Source organism: Vulpes lagopus, chromosome 2 (assembly GCF_018345385.1).
Source record: "Vulpes lagopus strain Blue_001 chromosome 2, ASM1834538v1, whole genome shotgun sequence".
Lineage (NCBI taxonomy): Eukaryota > Metazoa > Chordata > Mammalia > Carnivora > Canidae > Vulpes > Vulpes lagopus.
This window is the reverse complement of record NC_054825.1, coordinates 102,094,975-102,118,379: the sequence shown is the minus strand read 5'-3', so window position 1 is coordinate 102,118,379 and position 23,405 is coordinate 102,094,975. Positions and strand designations below refer to the sequence as shown.

Here is a 23,405-nt window from a genome sequence, read left to right as displayed (position 1 = left end):
CCCCCACCCACCCCCGACTCAGCAGGCTCACCTGGAAAGCAGGGAGCATGTTTTATAGTGTCCTTACGACAAGTCAATGAAGTAAAATGTACAAATACTCACCACAGTACAAGGGATCAATGAAAGCTAACATTTATACAGGGAGTTCAACTTGCCAAGTTTTATTTTATTTTATTTTATTTTTAAAGTATAGAAGACTGAATGTCCTCTGAATTCCCTGAAGGACAGGCCAGGAAAATCACTTCACCTTTCTTAACAGAGCCTCTTCTCTGAGCCAGGCTCTGCTCCAGGTGCTGAGGATGGAGCACTGACCCTCCAGGATGGGAACTTTGACCCCCTGTGAGAGTGTAAGGAGGGGCTCGGGGAGGGCAGAAAGAGGGGTAAGACCAGGAGGAGGAAGGGGGAGCACAGGGCATCTAGGACAGAGGTGGAGGGGCACACGGAGGGCACGGCCCAGGGGCGCAGCTTCCCCAGCAGATGGTCAGAGAAGCCAGCATGTGCAACTCTCAAGGGAGAGAGGGCCACAGCGCATGCGTGTGACACCTGTGTATTCCAGGATTAAACACTCAGAGCTCGGGCGGCACCTGAGGACAGGCCCGAGCTGTGTGCCCAGAGGCAGGCGGCATCCCCCGGAGACGCTGGGGCTCCCAGGGCCAGAGTCAGCTCCTGGGGAGGGAGCAGCTGATCCAGAGCCCCTGTGAACAGGGCCTGCCGCCTGCCTTCTGCTCGGCTTCCTGATTTAACTAAAGTCGGGTCAGAACTCAGAAAGGAGTAAGACATACTATCTCTGCCAAGGATGTCTCAAGGGCTAGGGCAGCATTTCTACACCACCGGACACTTTTCAAGATCACTCTCACGTAGTTTACACAGAATGGCTCACCCAATCCCATATTGCCTGGGCCGGGTACTCGATCTTTGCTTTCTTGTTTTCACCCAGAAAGCAAGCTGTGGCTTCCTTCGGATGGACGGCTAAACCTGCTCATCAAGAGAGAGATGCATGTGGGCCACAAGTTCTCCTTGACTTCTGAATGCAAAAATCTGCGGCCTATGGTATGAGACTTCAACGACCCCGCTCTGAAACAGGAAGCGGCAAGGGTGGAACATCAGAGCAAGGGTCGGCCAACTCAGGCCTCTGGGCCAACCAAACCCTCCATCTGTTGCTGTAGATCAGATTTTATTAGCACTTGGCCGTGCTCATTCACCTGCCTGTTGTCTCTGGCTGAGTCTACCCTGAAATGCAGTTGAATGCTTGCCAGAGCCTAAAACATTTACTGTCCCTTCTCAGGATAAGTTTGCCAAAGAATCCAGAGATTCTTCTCTTGAAATTAGCCTTAATATAAAACTCAACATAATCTATAAGACTCTATTCTGAAAACTTTTAGTGAGCAAAGTGGAAATTTAAAAGATGACTTCTGTGTTATTTTTCTAGAGACTACAGATGGCATCTTAATTCACAGAAGATATAAACCCTTTTATGTTCTATGCTTTTAACTGTGTCCAAAATGAAACAAAAACACCTGCATGCTCAACTGGCTCCGATCCAGGCCCAGAAAAATGACTCCAATTCTCCTACTGGTTTTTGCTTTATTTTGTGTTGCTTTTTGATGGCTGAGATGATTCTATTTGTCCTGTGACTTGGGGCATTTAGACCTGAATTTAAATTCTTTCTATGATTACTTTGTATCACTTAACATCCATTCTAAATATCTTTATCTGGTTAAAGATACTGGTCTCTAAGCCAATATCTTTCAAATGATTTTTTTTTTTTTTTTGTAAAACACATACTTAACTATGACTTTTCTTTCCTATCAACACTACTCTCAGCCACTTTTCCATCCAGAAGTACTGATTTCTGGGCTCAGCTCCACTTCTGTTCTCTTCCTACAGTATTCTCTCATAGCCCACTTTCATTCTGGCAATCAAATAAAGTAGTTGAAACTTGTGTATTTACTGTAACTCTTCCTTTAGCGGTTAATGTCTTCACTGAACATTCTAGTTGGTTTCCGTGTTTATTGCCAGTTTTCCCAAATACAACATTTCTATTCAAGAGTTAGGCCTCGGACTATTCTTGGCAACTGATAATAGCTTACTGAAGCAGTTTTTTTCCGGAAAGGTCTTTAAGTGTCACATATTCTGAGGATTTACGGAGTTGAGATCTTTTCCTATCTTTGCCACTGTATTTGAAGGAAAACAATGCATGAATATAAATGTCAACTGTAATCATATTTCTTGACCAACTAGAGCTCTGATCAATCTGTCCACCACCAATTTTCCAGGCAAGTCAAATCTGTATGATAAATAAAAGATGGGACCAAACAGCTGAACCCTGAAAGGGGGCAATCCCACACTCTTGGCTGTGTCCAACTTTGCCTAGGACAGCTCTGCCCAGCAACCCAAGTCCAGACTGTCCCCCAGCTGAGTCTTCTCCCCTTTCCTGGGGTTCCCTAAGAAGTATATTTTCTTTCTATAGTTGCCATCTACGTGGGTTTCCTCGTTGCCTTACCTAGAAAAACAGAAAAGTAGGGTAGCACCTGGTTCCTGGCTGCAGACCAAGCACTCAGCTCTATGAGCAGTTCTCAGATGCTCAGGAAGCTGTAATTCAGTTGCGCCTATTTCAGGTCCTTGATGGTGGTACTCCTTGAGCATCATAGCTTCCAGACTGCCTTAGAACTACATCCCCCAGTTGTCCTGGTCTGTCTTTTGGAACACAAGCCTTGGGTTGGCCTCCTCTTGCAGAGTCCTCTTGTCCACAAGGGTGAGTGTGGAGGGTTGCAGGGGGTTTCCCAGCCACACAGACTAATAGATCCTACACGAGCCCCCCACCTCCTCCACCCTGGCTGGGTGCCCCTTGCAGTTCACAAAGCTGTTTCTCACATATGGAATTGTTTTTTAATTTCGCCTCCTTGAAACTGTCATGGAAATACAGTCCAATTCTTTTTAATAAGAATGGAAGGATTCAAGGGTTGAGGCAACTTTCCGAAAACTCTCCAACCAGGGAGTGAGAGGCTCCAGCACTCAGGTCCCGTTGGGTCCTGCTGTCTTTCCACTCCCTGCCTGTCCTACCAACAGCGAATTCAGAGACAAACATCTACTTTCTTTTCCCTCTTAGTACAGCAAGGCATGAAATCCTTCTTGTGAATCTTATCTTTTATATATCCCACTCTCTCCAAATATAAACTGCAAATATGCTGTTTGGGATAGCCCTGGCCATGGGGACAATCAGAGTCCACCCCAAGTGACAACAACACACAGCCACCCATGAAGGAGGCGCAAAACAGCCAGCATGCTTGCCACTGCCCTGTAACATTCTCCAGAAGAAACCAAGCCATGGTTACTTTGTGGGGCAGGCAGATGAGAGTATGTGCTCTAACTTTGGAATTGAAGGGGGCTATTTCCCTGCCCAAATTTGATGCAAATTCTGAATTCTTAAAACACTTTCCTGAGCATTTCAGCTTCACCATCTATGATCTCTTGCTGCACCACAAACCAAGGTGGCTACCAGGACTGACAGCATCACATGACCTCACTGGAGCTGCAGGAGGAGAGGACCTCTCTTTACCTGCTCTGGAGGCCAGTACGCTTCCCTTGTGACCCTCTGACAACTACAATGACTTCTGCATGGTCAAGGATGGCCCTCAGTCACTTATGGAGAATGGTGTGGGCGTAAGAGAGAAGGTCGAAGTTCTAGGACTTGTCTGAAATCCACATCCCCTTTGGGCTTAAAAAGTTCTAGACTGTCAGTTCCAGTATTTGCCTGAAAATAGTACTTGGAATCTGGTTTCCAAAAAACCGTAGCTTTGGGAAGAAAAAAATCATAAAAATATGAAATATAAATTACTTATTAATATTCTGACCACCTTTCTTAGGCATGGATATTGCCAAGTGCTAGTTCTCTTGAGTGAGCACAGATATGACCTGCAGGCCCCTTTACTCTTAGCTGTAGTCAAATTCTTTTCGCTAGATTTAAGCAGTGTTTTGTTTTGTTTTTTAAGATTTATGTACTTATTTGAGAGAGAGAGAGGCAGACAGAGAAAGAATCCCAAGCAGACTTCATGCTGAGAGCAGAGTCCCACACAGGGCTTGATCTCACGACCCTGAGATCATGACCTAAGCCAAAACCAAGAGTCAGATGGCTTAACTAACTGAGCCACCCAGGCGCCCCATTTAGGCAGTGTTACAATCAAGTTTGTTACATTACTCTGGATTGTATCTTATTGACAGGGTCTCAAATTAATTATCTCAAATGGAACAATTTCTGCCTCACACACATTTATCTGAGACTTTACCACCAATCTCTAAAATCCAGCACTGACTAAATAGAAATGAGGTAATAAAATTTAAACTAGAACGACAATTATTTCTGATAAAGTCAGGCAATTTGATCAATCTTCTAGAAAATCCAAGTCAATAAATCCATAGTAGCCAAAGCCGTGTTTCCCCAGGAACGTGGAGCACAGCTGACAGCCTAGGACGGCATACACAGACAGGCAGGAAAGCAAAACCAAAAGATATCAGAGACAACATGACCACAACAGAATGTAAATTTTTTAAAAAAATTTTAGAGCCTCAGACACAGCTGATTTTAAATCTCACCTGAGATTACTGGTTTGATAATCGTCTTTCCATCGTGGGAACTCTATCTACAAGACATCATGTTCAAGCCTTCACCAGGCAACTGAGAGGAGAGCGCAGATGCCCTGCCCCATCCTGGGGCCTGGAACAGCAGGCTGATGCCACCCAGGCCAGTCTTCTCATCTGATCATCCTTTATGTCGTGGCTGAATGAACCATGAAGGTCCTGGATTCTAGAACATTCCAAAGCCAACTCTCCAAGCACCTTGAGAGATAGAAAGGTGGCAGGACTCCTCAAGTGACACCACACTTAAGGAGCTCCAGGCCCCTGCAATGCGAAGCCAGAACTGTCTGAGCAATTGCACATCTAGGAGCTTCCTCATCTGACGTCTGTTTTCTGAAAACACAAGAGAACTTAGGTGGCAGCAAAGAGTCAGAGAGTGTGAAGGAAGGTGAGTCACAGAGGAGGAGGGATGCCTGGAGGCTGAACAAACAAAAGAAGGGATAGGGAGGCATGACAACAAACCAGAATGGAAAGGAGAAAAGACAGAACCCGGGGTGTCTTCAAAACCCTGCCTTCAGTTTCCTCCTGTCTCCCTTATTAGTGACAAATAGATTTTGTTGTTGCCTGGTCCTTCTTGTTATTATCCAGAACAGCAGAAGACTGATCCATTGATGAAACTAATAATCCAACCTTTCCCCCAGGGGAGTTAGAGTCCAGTCCTGGGATGGGCGCAGTGTTCCCCGCAGGGTCTCCAAACCCCTGCTCCCTTGGCGCCTGGCCCCCACCCCAGGGGCACTAAGTCAGCTGGAAACTACAGAGGAAATGGCATAATGACTCACAACTTCTCAGAACTTTTCAACAAGTGAAAGCAGCTACCATGTGGGACTAGGACATTATTAAAAGGTGAGAATCTACTGGGAGTAATGACAGGCATGAAGAGAACGCACTGAAGCTCAGATACATCTGTACTCATGCAGCACAAGCGAAGTCCTCACAGGACTCCAATCTCTAACACACAAGATCGTTAACGAAGGCATGGGCATCACTGTCTCAGGCCTCTTGCCAGTGGCTAACATCTGGGAGTGCCTTTGTGGGGGAGGGCCCAATGAATGAACAGAGCTGACCCTACACCAACCCCCATTCTTGGTAAATATTGAAAGTAAGACAGATAAGATTCATGGTGCCCAAAGAGAGGCCAGTCAAAATTAGATCATAACTGTAGCTGGTATTGGAAAGGAGTGAGCAGCAGAGCCCTCAGTAGCTTGTTGACATGACGGAGGCCAGGGTAAAGTTCCCTCAGTGGTCCCAGGGAAACCAGGGGATCACCTGCTCCCTACTCATCCCCTGAACTGGGCATACAACCACCGCTCTGGTCCCACAGACAGCTGTTGACATTACTAAAGGGACCTCTACAAAATGTTGGTTTGAGGTCAAGATCTGAATTTATGCCCTGCCTCCTCAGAAATCACATTTTCTTTCCACTAATTACAGAAAATAAAACTGAAAATGCTAGAACACCAGTGCATAATGCTATACTTGGTGTCCAAAAATGTAGGGATCTCTAACCACCACCATCAATATTCTCCTTGGTCTCAACCTAACAGTTTTTGCCATCTGGGGTGGGGTTCTTAATATGTAATGTCCTTCAATGTCTCTGAGGACATTAAAATAATAAGGCCTTAATATTGCCAAGCCTACCCCACCAATCAGACCTAAAGATAAAGACAAAGTTCAATATGTCACTTGGCTAAAGAAACACAGGATTAGGGGTGCCTGGGTGGCTCCACTAGTTAAGCATTTGACTCGATCTCAGCTCAGGTCTTGATCTCAGGGTCAAAAAAACAAGGGGTGGTGGAAAGGGAGGTGGGCGGGGGGTGGGGGTGACTGGGTGATGGGCACTGAGAGGGGGCACTTGATGGGATGAGCACTGGGTGTTATGCTGTATGTTGGCAAATTGAACTCTAATAAAAAATTTAAAAATTAAATTTAAAAATTTTAAAAAACTTTTTAAAAAGGAAAGGAAAGAAAAGGAGAAGAAACACAGTGCTTTTCATTCTGTAAGTACCTGATAATGAAGTCTGTAATGTTACTAATAGTCAACACAAAAGCTAGACTATTCAGGTGTCTACTCAATGTGAGAATTATGAACCTAGAGCTCACAGATCCCTAAGGAGGAAATCTGTGGATAAATGTCGTAAGATGAGCAAACCCCCCAGAATTGCAGGTATACCTCTCACGTACATGAGCAATTTCCTGAGGGCCCATCGCTTCCATCAGATGCTCAACGGTCTGCTCCAAGTAACTGTTCTCAACCAGGTAAGAGAATAAAAGACTAGAGAAGACACAGGAATAAAGCATCTACCCATCCTCACCTTCACTGCTCATTTACCTTAAAGCTCATAAATCTTACAGGTTTTAACTTCAATCACTGTGTGAAGGTAAATAAATGACCAGGGTTAATTCTAATTGGATTCTTCTAGAATTTATTTTTCTTTTAAGCAACTCTCTGTATTCATGAGGAGAAAAGGCTCCGTCAGGTAAAAGACTGCTTCAGATCAGGTGCTGGGGCAGAGAGGCCAGGACAGGTGTCAGAGCAGCACCCAGTCAGCCCTCCACAACTGGCAGACCTGCCCCTCGGTGTGCAGATGTAGAAGTCCGACGGCTCCTCAAGGACAAAGGATTTTAGCGTAAGACTGGGCCAAACCCCCACTTGTTCTTCCCCACTGACCCCACATCTAGGAGGCTTCCCCCAAGAATATGCTCAAGCCTGCAAGCAGTGTTCACTGAAGGCAGGGTCTGGCCTGAGACTCCCGGCTCAGACTGCCCGCCTTCTCCTCCAAAAGGGGAGATTATTCTGTCCCCAATCCAGGAAGCCTAGAAAGAAAAAATATGGAGAAACAGAGAGCTGAACACCATGGAGGACGGGGGGTGAAGATGAAAGAATGAACCTCTCCTCCACGACCACATCCGAAAGCCTACGGCCCACCCTGCGACCAACACAGATCACGGGCAACTCGCCGCCCCCCCCCATCCCGGGACGTGCCCGGGCAGGCCAGGCGACAGGACGGTCCCCAGGAGCGCAGCTGGGGGTCCCTCCCCGCCCCCACGGGGCAGGTGGCTGGCTGGCTGCTCCGTGAGCGTGGGCCTCTGCTGGCCTCGCCACCCTCCTACAGTCTCCCCCCAGGGCGGTGGGAGCAAAGTCATGGCCCCTGCCATTTCAAAGGACAGGACAAGGAGCAGAAATGAAGGTGACAAGCAAGTCTCCGTGTCCGGAGCGGCCGCCGTAGGGCACCCCTGCTCCGTGGGGTAAGGCCTCAGTGGCCGGGTCGGGCGTCTTGAGGCACCTTGCTGTGGGCCTGCCGGTGTGGGGACGGGTGGGGATGGGTGGGGACGGGGGGGGGGGGGACGGGGGCAATCACAGCCCTCGGCTGCCTCCACCACCCGTCCGCCGGCTGGCCGCCTCGCGCCCCGGTGCCAGCGGGGCCTCCGACCGCGTCCTGCTCCTTCCTCCCTCCTGTGGGACCCCCAGGAGGGCCCCAGTGACACCTCCTTCTTGTTCCCGGAAAACCAGCAGGAAAGGCAGAGTGTGGAGGAGAATGAGGAGAATGAGGCCAGGGGAGGCAGGAGGAAAGGGCCGCTAGGGGTGGGGCGGCTAAACATGGGGAGGGAGGACGAGGCTGGAAGGGAAACCAGCCGCGCTAACAAGGGAAGGGGAAGACGGGCCCAAGCGGCCCCGAGTCAGTGCCGCGGTGCCCCGTGCCCGGTGGCTTCCCGAGTTGGGTGCTGCTGTGCTGTGCTCGGTGCACAGGTGAGAGGACAGGAGAGCAAGAGAACCGTGGCCGGCTCCGGGCCAAGCCCCGGGGCCCGGCGAATACCCTAGAGTCGGGATTCCAGGCCAGTCTCACCCGGCTCCACTCCCTGTGCGGCCGGAACAAGCCTACTCTACCCCACACAAGGCAGGCAAGCACGACCCCCGCCGCCCCCACGCCCCAGGCAAGTCTCGCCGACAAGCAGCCCCAGCATCTGAGCTTCCAGAGCCTCCCTGGAATGAGGCCAGGGAGACTTTTTCTTTTCTAAAGAAAATGTATTTTTCTTTTCTAAAGAAAATGTAGGCCTAGCACTCATCAGGCACCACCAAGTTACTGGCAGTTTCTGTCTCTCTGGCTCTGGCAGTGGCAGCAGCCCACTCCCCATTTTCCAGTTTGCTCGGGCCCAGGGACAGCACAAGCCGTGCTAGGACCCAGCCCCACGGCCACGTTGGTAGGCTGGCAGCTGGGAGGAAAGTGGAGAGAAGACACCAGCAAGAGGTCTTCCCACTGCCTTCCTGTCAACTCCGCTGGTTGTCCTCTTCCCTGGGACAAGCTCTCCCTGCCCAAACTGCTTGCCATGTAGCTACTGGCTCTCAACGCCAACCCACTGCCTCCACTCCCTGCCAGCCCTCCCCAGACCCTGCACCGAGATTTGGCAATTTTTTTCTTTTCTCCTCCTTTTTCTTTCTCTCTCCCTGCCCCCCCCCCCCCATCTCCCTCTCATCTGACTCTACAGGTGACATCTCTAACCCTGCTGAACAGAGTACGCAAGTGATCCTTGGCAACAAAGAGGATAGGGCTCCTGTATGCTTCACAGCGCAGCAACGATGTCCCTTCCTGCCACACCCAGCGAAGAGCTGACATCTTCTTGACAAATCAGCCCTAGAGTTCAGGATAGACCAGGTGCAGAGCACGAACACCTGGTGCTAGGAAAACAGTAATTAAAAAGAAAGAAAGAATTGCAGCTCTAAAGAGATCAAACAGACTTTTAGACTCCCATGAAAACTAAGCATAGTTGCTTCCAACAAATACACAAACTTGCCACCTCGTGCCTGCCACATGGACGTACAGCGTTAGAAACGCAGAACAGTGCATGTGAGAGCTGGGCCGAAAACTCAGCTCGCCTTGACCCTTTACAGCCTGTAGCCTCGGCGCCTCTCTATATCCTGCAGAGACACTTCTCTTCCAAAAGGCGCGAGCCTGCAAGACCTCCTGCCGGATGAGGGCTCAGGCTTCAGTAAGCTCCTCGATACTCACAGCCCACTCCTGCTAAAGAGAAAGGCACACCGGACAGATACTCTCCTGTTCAATCACTTGAAGCAGCCCTTTAGGAAAGGGCGTCCATCCACAGCACTCTATAAGAAAAACCAGCTCAAAGGTGGGTGGGTTTTGTCTTCAGGCAGGTGACAAAGAGCTAAGGTAAGTGGACCCAACTGCCAGGGCTTTCGTTTCCAATTCTTTTTTGTCGCCCGGGACAGCTCAACAGGATTTGACCCCCTGATACTAACTTCAGGACAACTAGGTGGGCAGCGAAGAGGGGTAGGTGGGGTGTTAGATGCGCAGAACAAGAAAGCATTCAGAATGCTCTGTGTGCATGAGACACATCAGGCAGGAGGACCTCTGAACCTCCCAACCCCTCACAAGTGTGTGTGTGTGTCATCCTGCACAATCCTCTCCACAACGCGGGACTCACGGCACTGTTATTTGTACTCACCAGTGAGGAGAGAGGCTTAGAACAGTCGGGTACCTTGCCCCAGGTCAGGCACTGGGAAAGCCTGGTGGGTCAGGATACAGATCCAGGTCTCCAACCATCAGGCCGAGAGTTCTTCCCATTATACCTCTGCCCGGCCGGATTTATGCACTGTGAAAGAGGACTATCTCACCCTGGAGAACGCCAGACTTCAAGTCATTTGCAGGGACAATGGGTCTGCTTGGAGGATGCTACCTCTCCAGTCAGATGGTGGGGATTATGTCAGACGACATGCGCTCAGAAATAGGTATGTTTAGCCCTTTCAAAGACATCATGATCATGTTAATCTACTGAATAGCAGCCATGACAAAAGACCACGATTTATAAAGAAATTGTATCTTAATTTCACTTTTTGACTAAAACATCTCATGACCAGACAGACCTTGAAATAATTCAGGAGACTCAAAGATAAGTAAGAAAGATGTACAACATGAGAATGCTGGAAAACCAAGGATATATCCAGTAATCTTTTCCTTTGGCTTCTCAGATATGCAAGCTCTTAAAAGGAATTCATGTAAAAAACCCAAAAGGTTAAGATAAGTGGGTGAACAGGCATTAAATACTAAGTGCAAGTTATGTTCATGCTGTGTTCTAAAACTAACCATTAGCGCGTGTCCCTTTTTTCCACCTTGCACAAATGAAAGGGCAAATAGATCTTAAGCATTATTAAATTGCAAAGAGCACAACACACAGTCGTCACGCTGTGTATCTCCAGACTTCCAATGCTCTCTGTTCTAGCAACACAACGCCTACAAACTGTAAAAATAATCACTGCCAAAGCTACACTAGGTGATTATATAAAATTCTTCTAAAAAGCTGAAAAAAATATTTAATCAGGAAAAACTAAAGTAAAAATTCTGCTTACCTCACGGAAAATGGTTTCAGTTTTGTGGATTTTCTTTTACAGCATTAAGTCCAATACTAGCATGTGCTATGCTCCAAAGAAATTTCACAAAGCATAAAATTATTTACTGTCTTCCAATTACTCCTCTCTCCAAGCAGATTTTTACAGAGTAAGTATTTGGAATTTCCGGGCTTTCTGATACATTTCAAAAGGACAAAAGTACTTCAGAGATCCATTGAAAAATCCTTGCAATGTGGGAACGAGAAAGGAAAAGTGCCACAGAGAAACTAGAATCCAAAAGAAATTCTCGCATCCTTAGCTGTAAAGAGCGTTTAAGGATTACAGTCAGGGTCCCTTCTGGAAAGAAAGGCATATCTTCTCATCTGCATAACAATCTAAAGACATTTCAGAGTAAAATCAACTTTCAAGACAGAGAAAAGGAAACCATGCAAGCATGCCTACATTTGGATCAACATCCACACCCCTGAGATCAAAGCCCTCACTTACTTACATGCTGTACAGAGAAAGGAAAAGTTCAAAGAAACCTGCTCCCTCGGGGAAAAGGATTACATCTACAGTCGGCTGTTGGGAAATGAGTAAGATGCACGTTCTCACTCTCATCTCCAGGCAATGAAAAAAATCCCAAACTGTTGTTCCAAGTCACATTGGCAAGGACGTCCTAGCGCCACCAAGCTCTTCCTCCGAGGCAGCGCCGGTGGTTGGGCAAGATCACCCCCTTCCTCTAGATTTCCAGCCCATGCCCAAACTGCCGGCTCTGGGAAGGCACCAGGTCAGGGCACTCTCGGAGATGACAGAGCCACCGAGTGCCACATCTTCAGAGTCAGCTCAGAGACAGCAAAGTGGAATGCAAACCGTATTTCTGCAGGGCCTGCTGAACCCACCTCAAGTTCCCAGAACAACCCAGAAACTCTTTCAACCCCTTTGCCCAAAGAGAAACTGTTTATTCCTTTCAAAATCCAAACTGTTACAATACTGCAAGCTAATTGCTAACAATACTGGGTGGAAGAAAAAAAAAGAGCCCCCACACAGGAGAGGTTGACAGGGGCACACAAAGAACTGTGACAGTAATAGGCACCCTTGAAGAGCAAGAAGGCAATCAATTATGAGCCATTTGCAGAAATTGCGGAGCTGTCAAAAGCCCCACTTACAGCTGTGCTTCATCAAGCCAGGCTGCATTTGATTTTCAAGGGAAATTATTCCTTATTTCAAAGTCTAGAATATTATTAGTAAAATATCCCAAATAACTCAGGTTCAACCAGGGTCTAATCTGAAAAGAAGTTAATGACCCCTGAGGAGGCTACAGGGGCCAAAGTGGGAAGCCCAGGAGCCAGAGGCTGGTCTTCTCTCCAGAGAAGTGACCACCTCCTGTGGGCACCGTGGGGGCAGCGCCAGGGCAAGCCCGAAAGATCCATGCCTAACAGGGGAACACACACCATCAAACCACACTGGAAAACAGAAAAAGACTGCTTTTAGGTATAACCTGATGTTTCCAAGGGGCTGAAAATAATAATACAGAACTGTCTTTTAATTCTTTTTTTTTTTTTTTTTTTTTTTTTAGAGCAAAAGAAAAGAATGAGCAAGCGTGGTGCAGAGGGGCGGAGGAGGGGGAGAGAGAATCTCAAGCAGGCTCTACTCCCAGTGCAGAGCCCAACGTGGGGCTCGATCTCACAACCCTGAGATCACGACCTGAGCTGAAATCAAAAGTCAAATGCTTAACTGACTGAGCCACCCAGGCACCCCCATCTTTTAATTCTTATATTCAGAACTTTCTTTTCACTAACATACATCCCAATTATTACATCTGATAGTCACCGATTCTTCTTTCTCAAAGAGCAAAGGACGTGTGAACTAAGTAACTGCCAGGCACTTCACGGAGATTAAGAAATGTCCTGAAGTCTATTATTATAGACGGATGATATTCAGGTTTGAAAAAGATCAGATGACGACTACTCTGGACTTGAGAGGGATTGACAGCACTGCTCACCACGATGATATTCTCTTTCAATATTTTTGTCTTCTGTGTTCTTTGGTTTTTTTGTTTTTTTTTTTTAAGATTTATTTGAGAGAAAGCCAGTGCATGTGAGTGCAGAGAGGGGCAGAGGGAGGGAGAGAGAATGTCAAGCAGACCTCAAGCCCAGCAGGGAGCCCAATTCAGGGCTCACTCTCACCACTCTGAGATCACAACGTGAGATGAAATCAAGAGTCGAGCACAGCCAACTACACCACCCAGTCACCCCTCTTTGGTATTTATTTATTTGTTTTCTCCTCTAACCATTTTTAGCAATGAAAACTCAGCTCAGCCAGCTCCAATTGCAAGCTCAACTACAGCTTTTCTTCCTCTCCTCAAAGTCTGATATTCCAATGTGCATTTGCTAAATGCTTTGTTTCATCATGTCAGACACTGTTAAATGACAATTGGGAATAGCCTTAACATGGTAACTTTTGTGTATTTACTTTATTGAATGTTAAAATCTGGAAAAATAATTTAATTTCCTTAAGAACTTTAATGTGGAACTCAAATAAGAGACAACAGAGAGGAAATCATTATCCCTCATGGCATTAAGTGATTTTCCCCAAGCTGCTACAGTGCCCTTCGGGCACACTTACCTTAAATAGCCTAGCTTCTATAGTGTCTCAGAAATATTTACTTTTTTTACAAAAATTTAAGACATAGCAATCAAAACACATCTTATTGATGCTCTAGGACACATTTCTTAAAAAAATAATAATCACCATTAGCTGTTATGTCGGGCTCCCAAAGTACTAATCCACCAGAGATCAAACAAAGGCATAAGACTAAAAATGTGGACAATTTGGTTTTAGTAAAAGACACTCTATCCTGGGGGGCACAGCTAGACCAGTGCAGGCAGCTGAGCATTTCATATGAGGAATCAGAAAGAAAAGAAAGATTTTGGAGGAGGTGGATCAGGAATGGGGGAGAAAATTGGTGTGTGTGTGGGGGTGGTGGTGGCACAGAACCCATTCTGCAGTAGGCAGGCTCCAACCCGATCCCCTTCTCGCAGTGACCATCACCCTGGTAGCAGGAGTGACTAGCCCTGGTAGCAGGAGTCTAACCCAACAGACTGTAAGTTGTCTTCAAACACCTGTCATAGCTTCTATATCTCCATTCTTATATTTGAGACAAAAGCAAGGAATTGAAAACAGAGTTATAATGTCAAAACCAACTAAAGCTGTCCTGTGTATTACAACAGATCATGTCAATCAGACCATTTCTGAAAGGATGTTCAATGAACAATTAAAAATGTAGGAAAGGCGTGGACTGTAACAAGTGCCGGCGGGGCTTCGGAGAAATCAGAACCCTCACACATCATTGATGGGACTGTACAATGGTGCAGCTCTGTGGAAAACAGGTGGGCTGCTCCTCAAAAAGCTAAACACAGAATGGCCACGTGACCTAGCAATCCCACCCCTGGATGCACATCCAACAGAACTGAAAACCAGGATGCGAACAGCTATTTGTATACCAATCTTCACTGCAGCATCACCCACGACAGGCAAATGGTGGAAACAAGCCAAAAGTCCCTCAACAGATGAACAAGTAGACAAAACACAGCACAGACAGTGCAATGTTACTCAGCCTTCAAAAGAAGCGAAGTTCTGACACACGCTACGCCATGGTGAACTTTGGAAGCATTACGCCAAGTGAAATAAGCCAGAAACAAAAGGACACACATGAGGGACCGAGAACAGGCAAATGACACAGGAAGTAAAACAGAGGTAAGTGGGAGTTGGGGGGGGGGGCGGTTGTGAATGGGGGGCGGGGGGGGGAGGAGTCATGGTCTAATGGGGACAACAGTTTCTGTGTGGCTTCATGACCAAGTCCTGAAATGGGTAGCGGTGATGGTTACACAGGATCGTGAATGTACTTATCGCCACTGCAGTGTGCACTTAAAAATGGTGAAAATACCAAACTTTGTGTTTTATATATCTTACAACAGAGTGATAACATTCCAAAAATAATTTATCTGTGGGCAAAAAAAGAAGAAAAAAAAGCAGGAAAGAAATGGACTCATTAAACCTAACTTTCAGAACACGTGAGCTTACCTTGTCAAAACTGTCCTAACAATTCCTTCAAATAAATAAGGAAACTATTTCCATTAAGGAAAAAAAAAAACAGTTTGTTTCAGCAGGTTGACCGAGGGATCCAATAACGCCAGCTTCTCTCCCCACTTCAGGTGAAGGAGGGGACTCGCACTTGTCAGCTGGGTCCTAATTGTGGGTCTGGGACAGTACCTTCTTACCCCGAGCATCTGCCCTGTGTCCTCCCCACCACGAGCACCTTACCCCGAGCGTCTGCGCTGTGTCTTCCTCACGGGGAACTCGGGCCAGCGCTCCATCAGTCTGACTCCTTTTCAGGCCACTTGTGACATCAGGGACATTGCTGAAATCTGCATAAAAAGTGACAAACACACACATAAAAGTGAGTTTGGTCCTTGGCAGAGAACCGTCATGACTAGGTTAAGGGTTCAGATTAAGAGTGGTCCTTAGTGACGCTGGAAGGTACAAGGTACTCAGGGAGCTGCTCGGTCTTCTGAAACAGGTCTGAGCTCTCACTACAGAAGAAGCAAGGGCTCCTGTGACTTTCAATCAAAGGAGACCAATAGCCAGTCAAGACATGACTTGGGGGTGCCTGGGTGGCTCAGTCAGTGAAGGGTCTGTCTTCGGTGCAGGTCATGGTCCCAGGGTCCTGGCATCCAGCCCTACATCAGGCTCCCTACTCAGTGGGGAGTCTGTTTCTCCCTCCTTCCCCCTGCTTGTGAGCATGTGGTGTGTGTGTCTCTCTCTCTCTGTTAAAGTCTTAAAAAAAAAAAAAAAAGACAGTGACTTAAATGCCTTGTCACTCTGCCTGTTGCTGTGCAAACTCTACTTCACTAAGCTCTGATCTTAAAGAATTTATTTGGACCAAGAATCAAATAGCAGTGACCAGCATCAGTACTTCCTTATTTTGGGCAAAATCACCAGGGAAATCTTGGACAACCAGTGATGCAACAGCATGGACTCTTATGACAACCCATAACTTGCTCATTTGAAAGCTTAACTCTTCTTTTTCTGGCATCCACCACAATTTTATCCTAAACTGAAAGTCCCAAAGAATAGCAAATCTTTGTTAACTTCCAGAGTAAGGGTTAAGAAGATCAAAGGTAAGTAGAGGTTCTATTTTTCTTTTCCAGCCTACAACTATACATGCCTGCTAAGCCCAATTCTTTCCAGTGGCTCTCAAATTAACAAACCCAAGAAAGATGGAAAGACTAGCCTCTATCATAATATAATGTGGGTTTTCATCCTAATTCTTGTATTTAGTAGATTGTCCCCTCAACCCGGTGAAATCAGATAGTTTCTGATCCCAGTAGCTACAACAAGAAGTCACTGATCTTTCACCTGTCCAAGTTGATCTAGGCTGACCAGGCATAGACAGATGTTAATAAAGCATAATAGGGGCCAGGACACTAGGTCTCTAGGTCTTTAGAAGCTATGGAAGCCCTAGAAAGTTGGTAAAACCCATGGATAGGAATGCTGGTCCATGATCCATGCCAATACAACCAACCACTACACAGACACTTGATTCTAAGAGGAGACCTAAAGAAGATATCTGAATGATCTACAGAATTCTGGAGCTATAATTCTTCTTCCTTTTGCCTCTTCCAAAACCCTCACCCAGAAAAGGACCAGAGAATCCAAGTCACACTTGTGGTTGGCATGAGTTAGCTCAGATCACAGATGCATGAGACATCCCTGGGAAAATTTCAGATAGTGGTGACAGGTGGGAAGACTTGGGTTCGCCTCCCCGGGCCCTAAACATCACACCACAGAAGCAGTCCAGTCACCAGGAGGCTGACCGCATGGGAAGCAAGATATGTGCCTGAGCCAAAAGCAATCTACCATCACTCCTCCACTGCCGCCTCCTCAGGCTGCTGTGTGCGCTGTGTTCAAGGGAAACCAACCAACAGGATCCACAAAAGAAAACAGCCCATGTTTTCAGTATAGATGCACCTTTTCATCCATTTGGCATTCACTTTTTTGAGCACTGGCTGCTTTCTAGGTGCAGTGCTAGGGATACAAAGATGAATGAGACCAGTTACTACTCTCAAGGTGAGCTTCTAGCTTTGGAGAAGGTGAAGTGTCACAGATGATGTGAGGAAGTCCATGCAGTGGGACAGTCAGGGAGGAAGTTACTTCTGCAAAAGACCAGAGGAGACTTAATAACAAAGGCAACACTTGAGTGAAGTCTTTAAATCTTGGAAGTATCTATTTGCCTTTAAGGCTGATGATGAACATGGGCAGTGGGGAGAAAGGATTCCAGAAGCAGGAGGCAGCTGAGTGAAGGCAAAGCACAAGAAGATCCCAGCACCTTCTGGAAACGTGTTGAGCGTGGCTGCAGTGGAGGAGGGAGAGAAGGGTGTCCTATAACAGGGGCATCGATAAAGGGCAAGACCTTGGGAGAAAAACGGGTCAGAGAGTCACAGCAACACTGCAGGTGTGAGGTGGAAAGACCCGAATGAACTTAGAATAGAGTAAGAGCAAAGAAATGAACATAGAAATCTGGGCAGGTGGACCCTCCAAGCCTCCTCTTTGCTGCCTGTTTCATAGAAGGTGATATGGAAGGAAGCGTCAAGGCAGAAGACCTGGTCTTATGCCTTAGTGATGGGCCAGATGGGGAACAGAAGAGCAGGAGTGGAACTCCTGAGCTTAGCTTTGGCAATTCTGACTCTGAGACACATATACGCTGTCCAATGGGAAATGCTCAGGAGTCAAGCTGTCCAGGAAAGTCCACATGGGGATGTGGATCTGGAGTCATCAGATTCTGGCAGTGAAGCAGCCCCAGGAAGAATGTGCAGAGTGAGACATGAAGAAGACCAAGGAGACAACCTTGGAAATGTCAGTGACAGTGTACAGGGGACGAGGTCCACAGAGGACACACCTCCCTTTGCTCAGTAATACCAGAGGAACATAGGAAATCGAGAAGGAGCAGTGTCACAGGGGTTGTACAGGTAACAACACCTCACCTTGTTTGAACAGAATCAAATTTGCATTACTACAGCCTTTACCTTGTCAACAGAGTATCTATTGCCAAAGAGTTGTTTCAAGTACAGGATTTGGGACACAGTCAATGCATTTGTTCATGATGAAGAGTTCTACAGCACCCTAAGTCCTAGGGAAAGAAAGATGATGGAGACCTGAAGTCCCCTGAGGATCTCAGAGATGGCACACGGGCAGAAGGAGCCTGGAGGAGCCAGATGGATGCTAGTGAAAATAACACGGCTGATGTCAAAAGTGGGTGCCAAGTGAATTGAGTCATCTATTCAATATATTCACAAAACTTTAGAACCAAAACACTGAAAACTCCCCAAACTTTTTACCTCTTACAAAGGCAAAATGGTTACCTGGTAACAGAACCCAGGCTACCTGTTCTGGGTCAAAACCCTGCCCACCCCAGGCTTTGTTGTGAATTGGTGAAGCTCCCCTATCACCTCTACTACCCTTTAACTTTAGAGAGCCTTTGGGTGCAACTCAGATCCTCCCAGAGGCACAAGTTTAGACAGGAAGGATCTCAGGAACCAACTCCCACTAAGGCTGGCCCAAGGGATCTGAGAGGCAGGAGCAGTTCTGGATGGTTCCTGAGTTCTGCCAAGATATGAAATCTCAGAGCTGTTCCACCACCCAAATTCCACAGAGGTGGAATGGTATCTGGGCACAAATAGATCTCTGCAGTGACTGACTCCTTTTCCAACCCACTAGCAAAGCACCAACGCTGTCTTAGACCTGACAAAGCACAGGGGAAGCCAAGCATGGGGGGGTCCACAGGTTTGGAGCCCAGCTCCAAGAGCCTCAAATTTCACTAGGACCTGTATCCCCATAAAAAGTAGTGTGCCCTTAGTATTCTAGAGGAGAAGTGAGAACAAAGTAGGCCCTGGGAGAAGAGAAGAGTGGCTATTTTAAAAAGAAGAATGAGGGGATCCTTGGGTAGCTCAGCAGTTTAGTGCCTGCCTTCGGCCAGAGGTGTGATCCTGGAGTCCCGGGATCGAGTCCCGAGTCGGGATCCCTGCATGGAGCCTGCCTCTCCCTCTGCCTGTGTCTCTGCCTCTCTCTCTCTCTCTCTCTCTCTCTCTCTGTGTCTCTCCTGAATAAATAAATAAAATATTTTTAAAAAAGAAGAACAAAAAGAAAAGAAAGAGCAAGTGTAGGCCAGGACGATTCGAATGCTTACTCACCACTTACACAGGCCGGGCGCTGCCATCCTGTCCTAGGTGCTGAGCCTGCGTGCGGCCCCACTTATGCCCACACCCCGAGCCCCAGCTGCTCAAGGGGGCAAACACATCCTTCCCCTCCCCCCCGAAAAGCCGGCCTCCCCTTAGGAGAGCCTCCATGCTCCCTACACATGAGTCTGGGCTCTTTTCCCCCATCAGGTAACCGTCCCGCCAGGTCCATGCTCCCCAGTCCACAAGCTCAGACTTGCTCCCCAAGTCTTGGGCTAATACAATCGTAAATAAGGAAAAACAACAAAATTATAAATTCAGGGCAAGGTAGTGACTTCTGTCTGGTAAGCCCTACCCCCCCCCCCCAATCTCTCTCATCTCGTTCACCGTGGAAACCACCGATGTGCACAAGCTCTAGCCCCAGCCGAGGGCCTCCACTCAGCAGCCCGCCCCACGGAGCCGAGCCGCCCCACGCCCACGTGTGGGCCCACTCAGCCCACTCCGGGGGCCCCGCCAGACGGCCGCCGGGCTCTGCACCCCACTGGGTACCAGGTACTGTGCCAGACGCCGTGCCCGAGACCAGGCTTGGCCACCGCCTGTGTGACAAAGCAAACCGACTTCAAGAGTGGCAGCCCATGAGGCAGGCCTTCCTGGGAGGTACCCTGGGAAGGGCTCGGGTGCACGGTGGTACCCTGGCAGGTCTCCAGCCTGCTGCTCCTTCTCAGGAACCCTCACTCTGCTCAGCAGGTAGCCACAAAGTCTGGCTCACTGAGCAGGGCCATCTCCTAAGCCTGGTCTTGCTGGCTGCCTCCCCTTCCTCCTCCCCACTCACTCAGGTGGCAAGGGAAGAGTCAAGAAGATCTTCCCAGTCCCCGGCCGGTCACCCAGCTGGCTGCCAGCAGAGCCCAGAGACGCCAGGTGGCAGTGGGCTGTGAGGAGATGGGCAAGGTGCTTTGCCCCAGAGGCCAGGAGGCTCCTCGGAAAGATCCAGAACCTCCTCAGCGAGGTCTGAGAATGCCCCCTGTGCTCTCAGACACAGCCATTATCTAAAGAATTGAGTTAAAGTCTCAGGATGATAACAAACCCTGCAGCCCAAAACAAGAAACTAGAATGTTTTCACCTGTTAGCCTCAATAAGCCCTTTTTGAGAAATTGATGAGGACAATCACAGCATCAGAGAAAACTGCTTCAGTTTGTGGGTTAAGGACTATTTGAAGCACACTCAAAAGAGAGGCAGTGAAAATGGAAATTATTTTTTAAGTTTATTTATTTAAGTAATCTCTCCACCCAGCGGGGGCTCACTGACATCAAGAGTCACACACTCTTCCAACTGAGCCAGCCAGAAGCCCCTGGAAATTATTTTTAAACTATGCTCTTCATGCTTCAAAGCATGCACTGTAGTATAGATTCTTGGTATCATCACGTTCAAAGCCTCCCTTTCAATACTATTCTGAAAATTCATATGCAGTTTCACGAAAAGCAATATAATGCTGTAATAATACCACAAGGAGACAAAAGTAATTTGCAATTTTTTAAAATGTGGGTTTGAATATGTAAATGCTTGGTTGCAACCACTCTAGAAGCCTGTCCAACATTTGCACTGCAAAGAATCACACTAAATATCCCAGTTTCATCAGAAACCCATGCCAGGGTATCTTGGTGGAGATTTAAATGAATTTGGGGTGATGCTATCAGTGACCTGATTTTCCAAATGGGCAAAAAACTCTTGACAAAGTTCTGAGCAAAATAAAGGACAAACCTCCGTTGGTTTACTGGTCTGTTGGTTTCCTAGTAGCCTGTAGCTGTGGGGAAAAGAAATAATTTGTGTTCATTTGTAAAATGAAGTCAGGTCTTGGCTCAGATAATTATGCATGTTCTTCATCAACGAGAATGTCCAGTGGAACAATAATTCTGCAGTGTGAGAAATTAACCTGAACATGCAGGACACGTAGCAACCATGTCCCCGACCACTCAATGCTATATTCCTCCAATTTATTATGAAAACTAAAACAAACCCATTAACTTCCAAAATGTCACTGGTAGGGCAGTGGCCCCTCCGCTGAGAACCACCACCGCCTCTCTCCGCAGCCAAGTCTATGACCTCACCTCCGGGAAGGTCAGTCACATCAGAAGAGGTGCAATGCACCATAAGCTTACAGTCGAGAGCAGGTGCAACGTGAATATTAGCTCCCTTACTTCCTGAAGAAAAATGAAATATGCTAAAGAAGGCAATTAAAAAGATAGTATTCAGATAAATAATGTAGCACATTTAATTGGGACTCTCATTTTGGCTCAAAAATGTTTTAGTTGATTAATCATTAACCCAGAGGCCCCCCTCTGAGGTGGAAACTACAGAAAAATGATCATCTATGAAGACGATTGAAAAAAAAAATCTAAAAAATAATTTCAAAGATTTTACAAGTAAATAATAAATGGTTTCATTAAGTTTTCAACTATAATAATCCCCAGTGGCATTACAGTTGTACATCTTTGACATTTAATAATTTTGTGTCTACATACATTCAGAGAACATACTTTGTGGAATTTATGTTCTTAATCTACTCGATCTATTCAATTTTTGTTTAATTTCTCCAAATTTCTACTATGCAATTCCATAAATGAACAGCTTATAGAGAATCTATAAATTTTAGACCTGAAGAGAATCTTAGAAAGTTTTCCAACTGAATTCCTTCAACTTATAGATCTTTTGTATTTTTTTTAAAAAGTGTGAATTCAATTTTAGGAAAAGATAAAAGATTTTAGTAAGTCAAAGCTGCCAGTGCAAGAGTACAGTACTTTGTGGATACTACATCACAATTTTTTTTTCAGTTCTCCAAGCATCACCCACTGTTATAGAAGAATTCTGCATCAGTGCCCACCATACAGTTTATCATCGTGCCGAGAGCACACCGAACATTGAGTTCATTTGCACAGAAAAGCTTAAAAATCTCTCAACTTTTAAGGTTAAATGTACAGACTTTGTATAGCATTATTTTTAATTAACTCAGATTTCCTTATATTTTACTCATCCATTTACTTAAAATGCAGTGATTTATGACACCTTTCATTAATGACATTTGCTGTACTTGTCCTTGAGGCAAATATTACTTATCACTAGTCAGTGAAACAGAATGAAAATAAAACCACTTAAATGAAACAGGTGGACTGTTCAATAAGAGAAGATAGTAGGTCTGGGTTGATCACATTCAAAGGCCAGTCAAGTCCTACTGCGCCAATAACAAAGACATCACCACTGACACTACATGCTTCTAATAAAGATAAAAACTGATCAACTCTTCTGAAGGTATCTGGGACTCTACATATCATTATTGTTACTATTCTTGTGTCAAGAAAAATCAAAGCATCTGTCTGAATGTCACTGTTAAGCTTGCAGAGAAGTATATTCTACTACAGCATAAATACTGTGCCAGAAAAATATAAATTTCATAAATCTTCCAAATCCGCTTCACTTGAGGTCACAATCCAATTGGTGATATTCGTGACAATGCAAGATCTCTGGTGCTAAACACAGAGAAGCAAACACTGGTAGTAAATGTGTTTTACCAGCAAGCTACCATGATTTGAGTCAATTATCTTGTGATAACTACTCTTGGCATATGAAAGAATCTTTGGAGGAATAGGAAGATGGCAGGTCTTTTTAGGGTAGGAATGGGCTGCAGGCCATCACCAGGTCAATTACAACATAAAGGGGGAGAGGGGAGAAAGGAATTAGGTGTACCCACATTCTTGTTTTCCAGCCGGGCTATGGTTGTGACAGAGGTATGCACTTAGCCCACAGAAAGAAGGCAAAGAGCCTGCCATCATACCTTATCAGGGTCCCTGATGAAAAACAGTCAGTGGTAAAAGAGATCTCCAGCCAACATTTCAGATCTAGCAGAAACTGGTATCCACCAGAGCTGAGAAGACTCGCAGATGACACACCCTTCATTACTTTTGGGGACACAGAACAGACACCACTGTATTTCAGACACTTAAGGGCTTTAATAAAGTAGAAGTTAAGTTCAAAACCCCTACCAACTACTTAGATAGAATTCTGTGTAAAGACTGTGAGAAGGGAAAGAAAAAAAAAAAAGACTATGAGAGGAGATCTAAAACAAGAGCACACACAGATTCTATTAGGGGATGTGTTAATAGGAGAAAACACCAAAGTAACATTCTTCAGGAACAGCT

General features: G+C 46.4%; 1 protein-coding gene across 8 annotated transcripts in view; it reads right to left on the bottom strand.

The window, feature by feature from the left end:
- TIAM2 (TIAM Rac1 associated GEF 2) overlaps positions 1-23,405 on the bottom strand; it is a 218,560-nt gene that overhangs the window by 22,928 nt on the left and 172,227 nt on the right. For 5 of the 8 annotated variants that reach the window (XM_041741210.1, XM_041741195.1, XM_041741214.1 and 2 more), the window contains one exon: positions 15,305-15,408. In XM_041741210.1, coding sequence (XP_041597144.1) covers positions 15,305-15,408 — 104 coding nt within the window. Of the gene's footprint in view, positions 1-10,098; positions 10,165-10,999; positions 11,298-11,489; positions 11,824-15,304; positions 15,409-23,405 lie in introns of those variants that run through there. The other 3 variants (XM_041741236.1, XM_041741231.1, XM_041741243.1) reach the window with 3 other exon arrangements.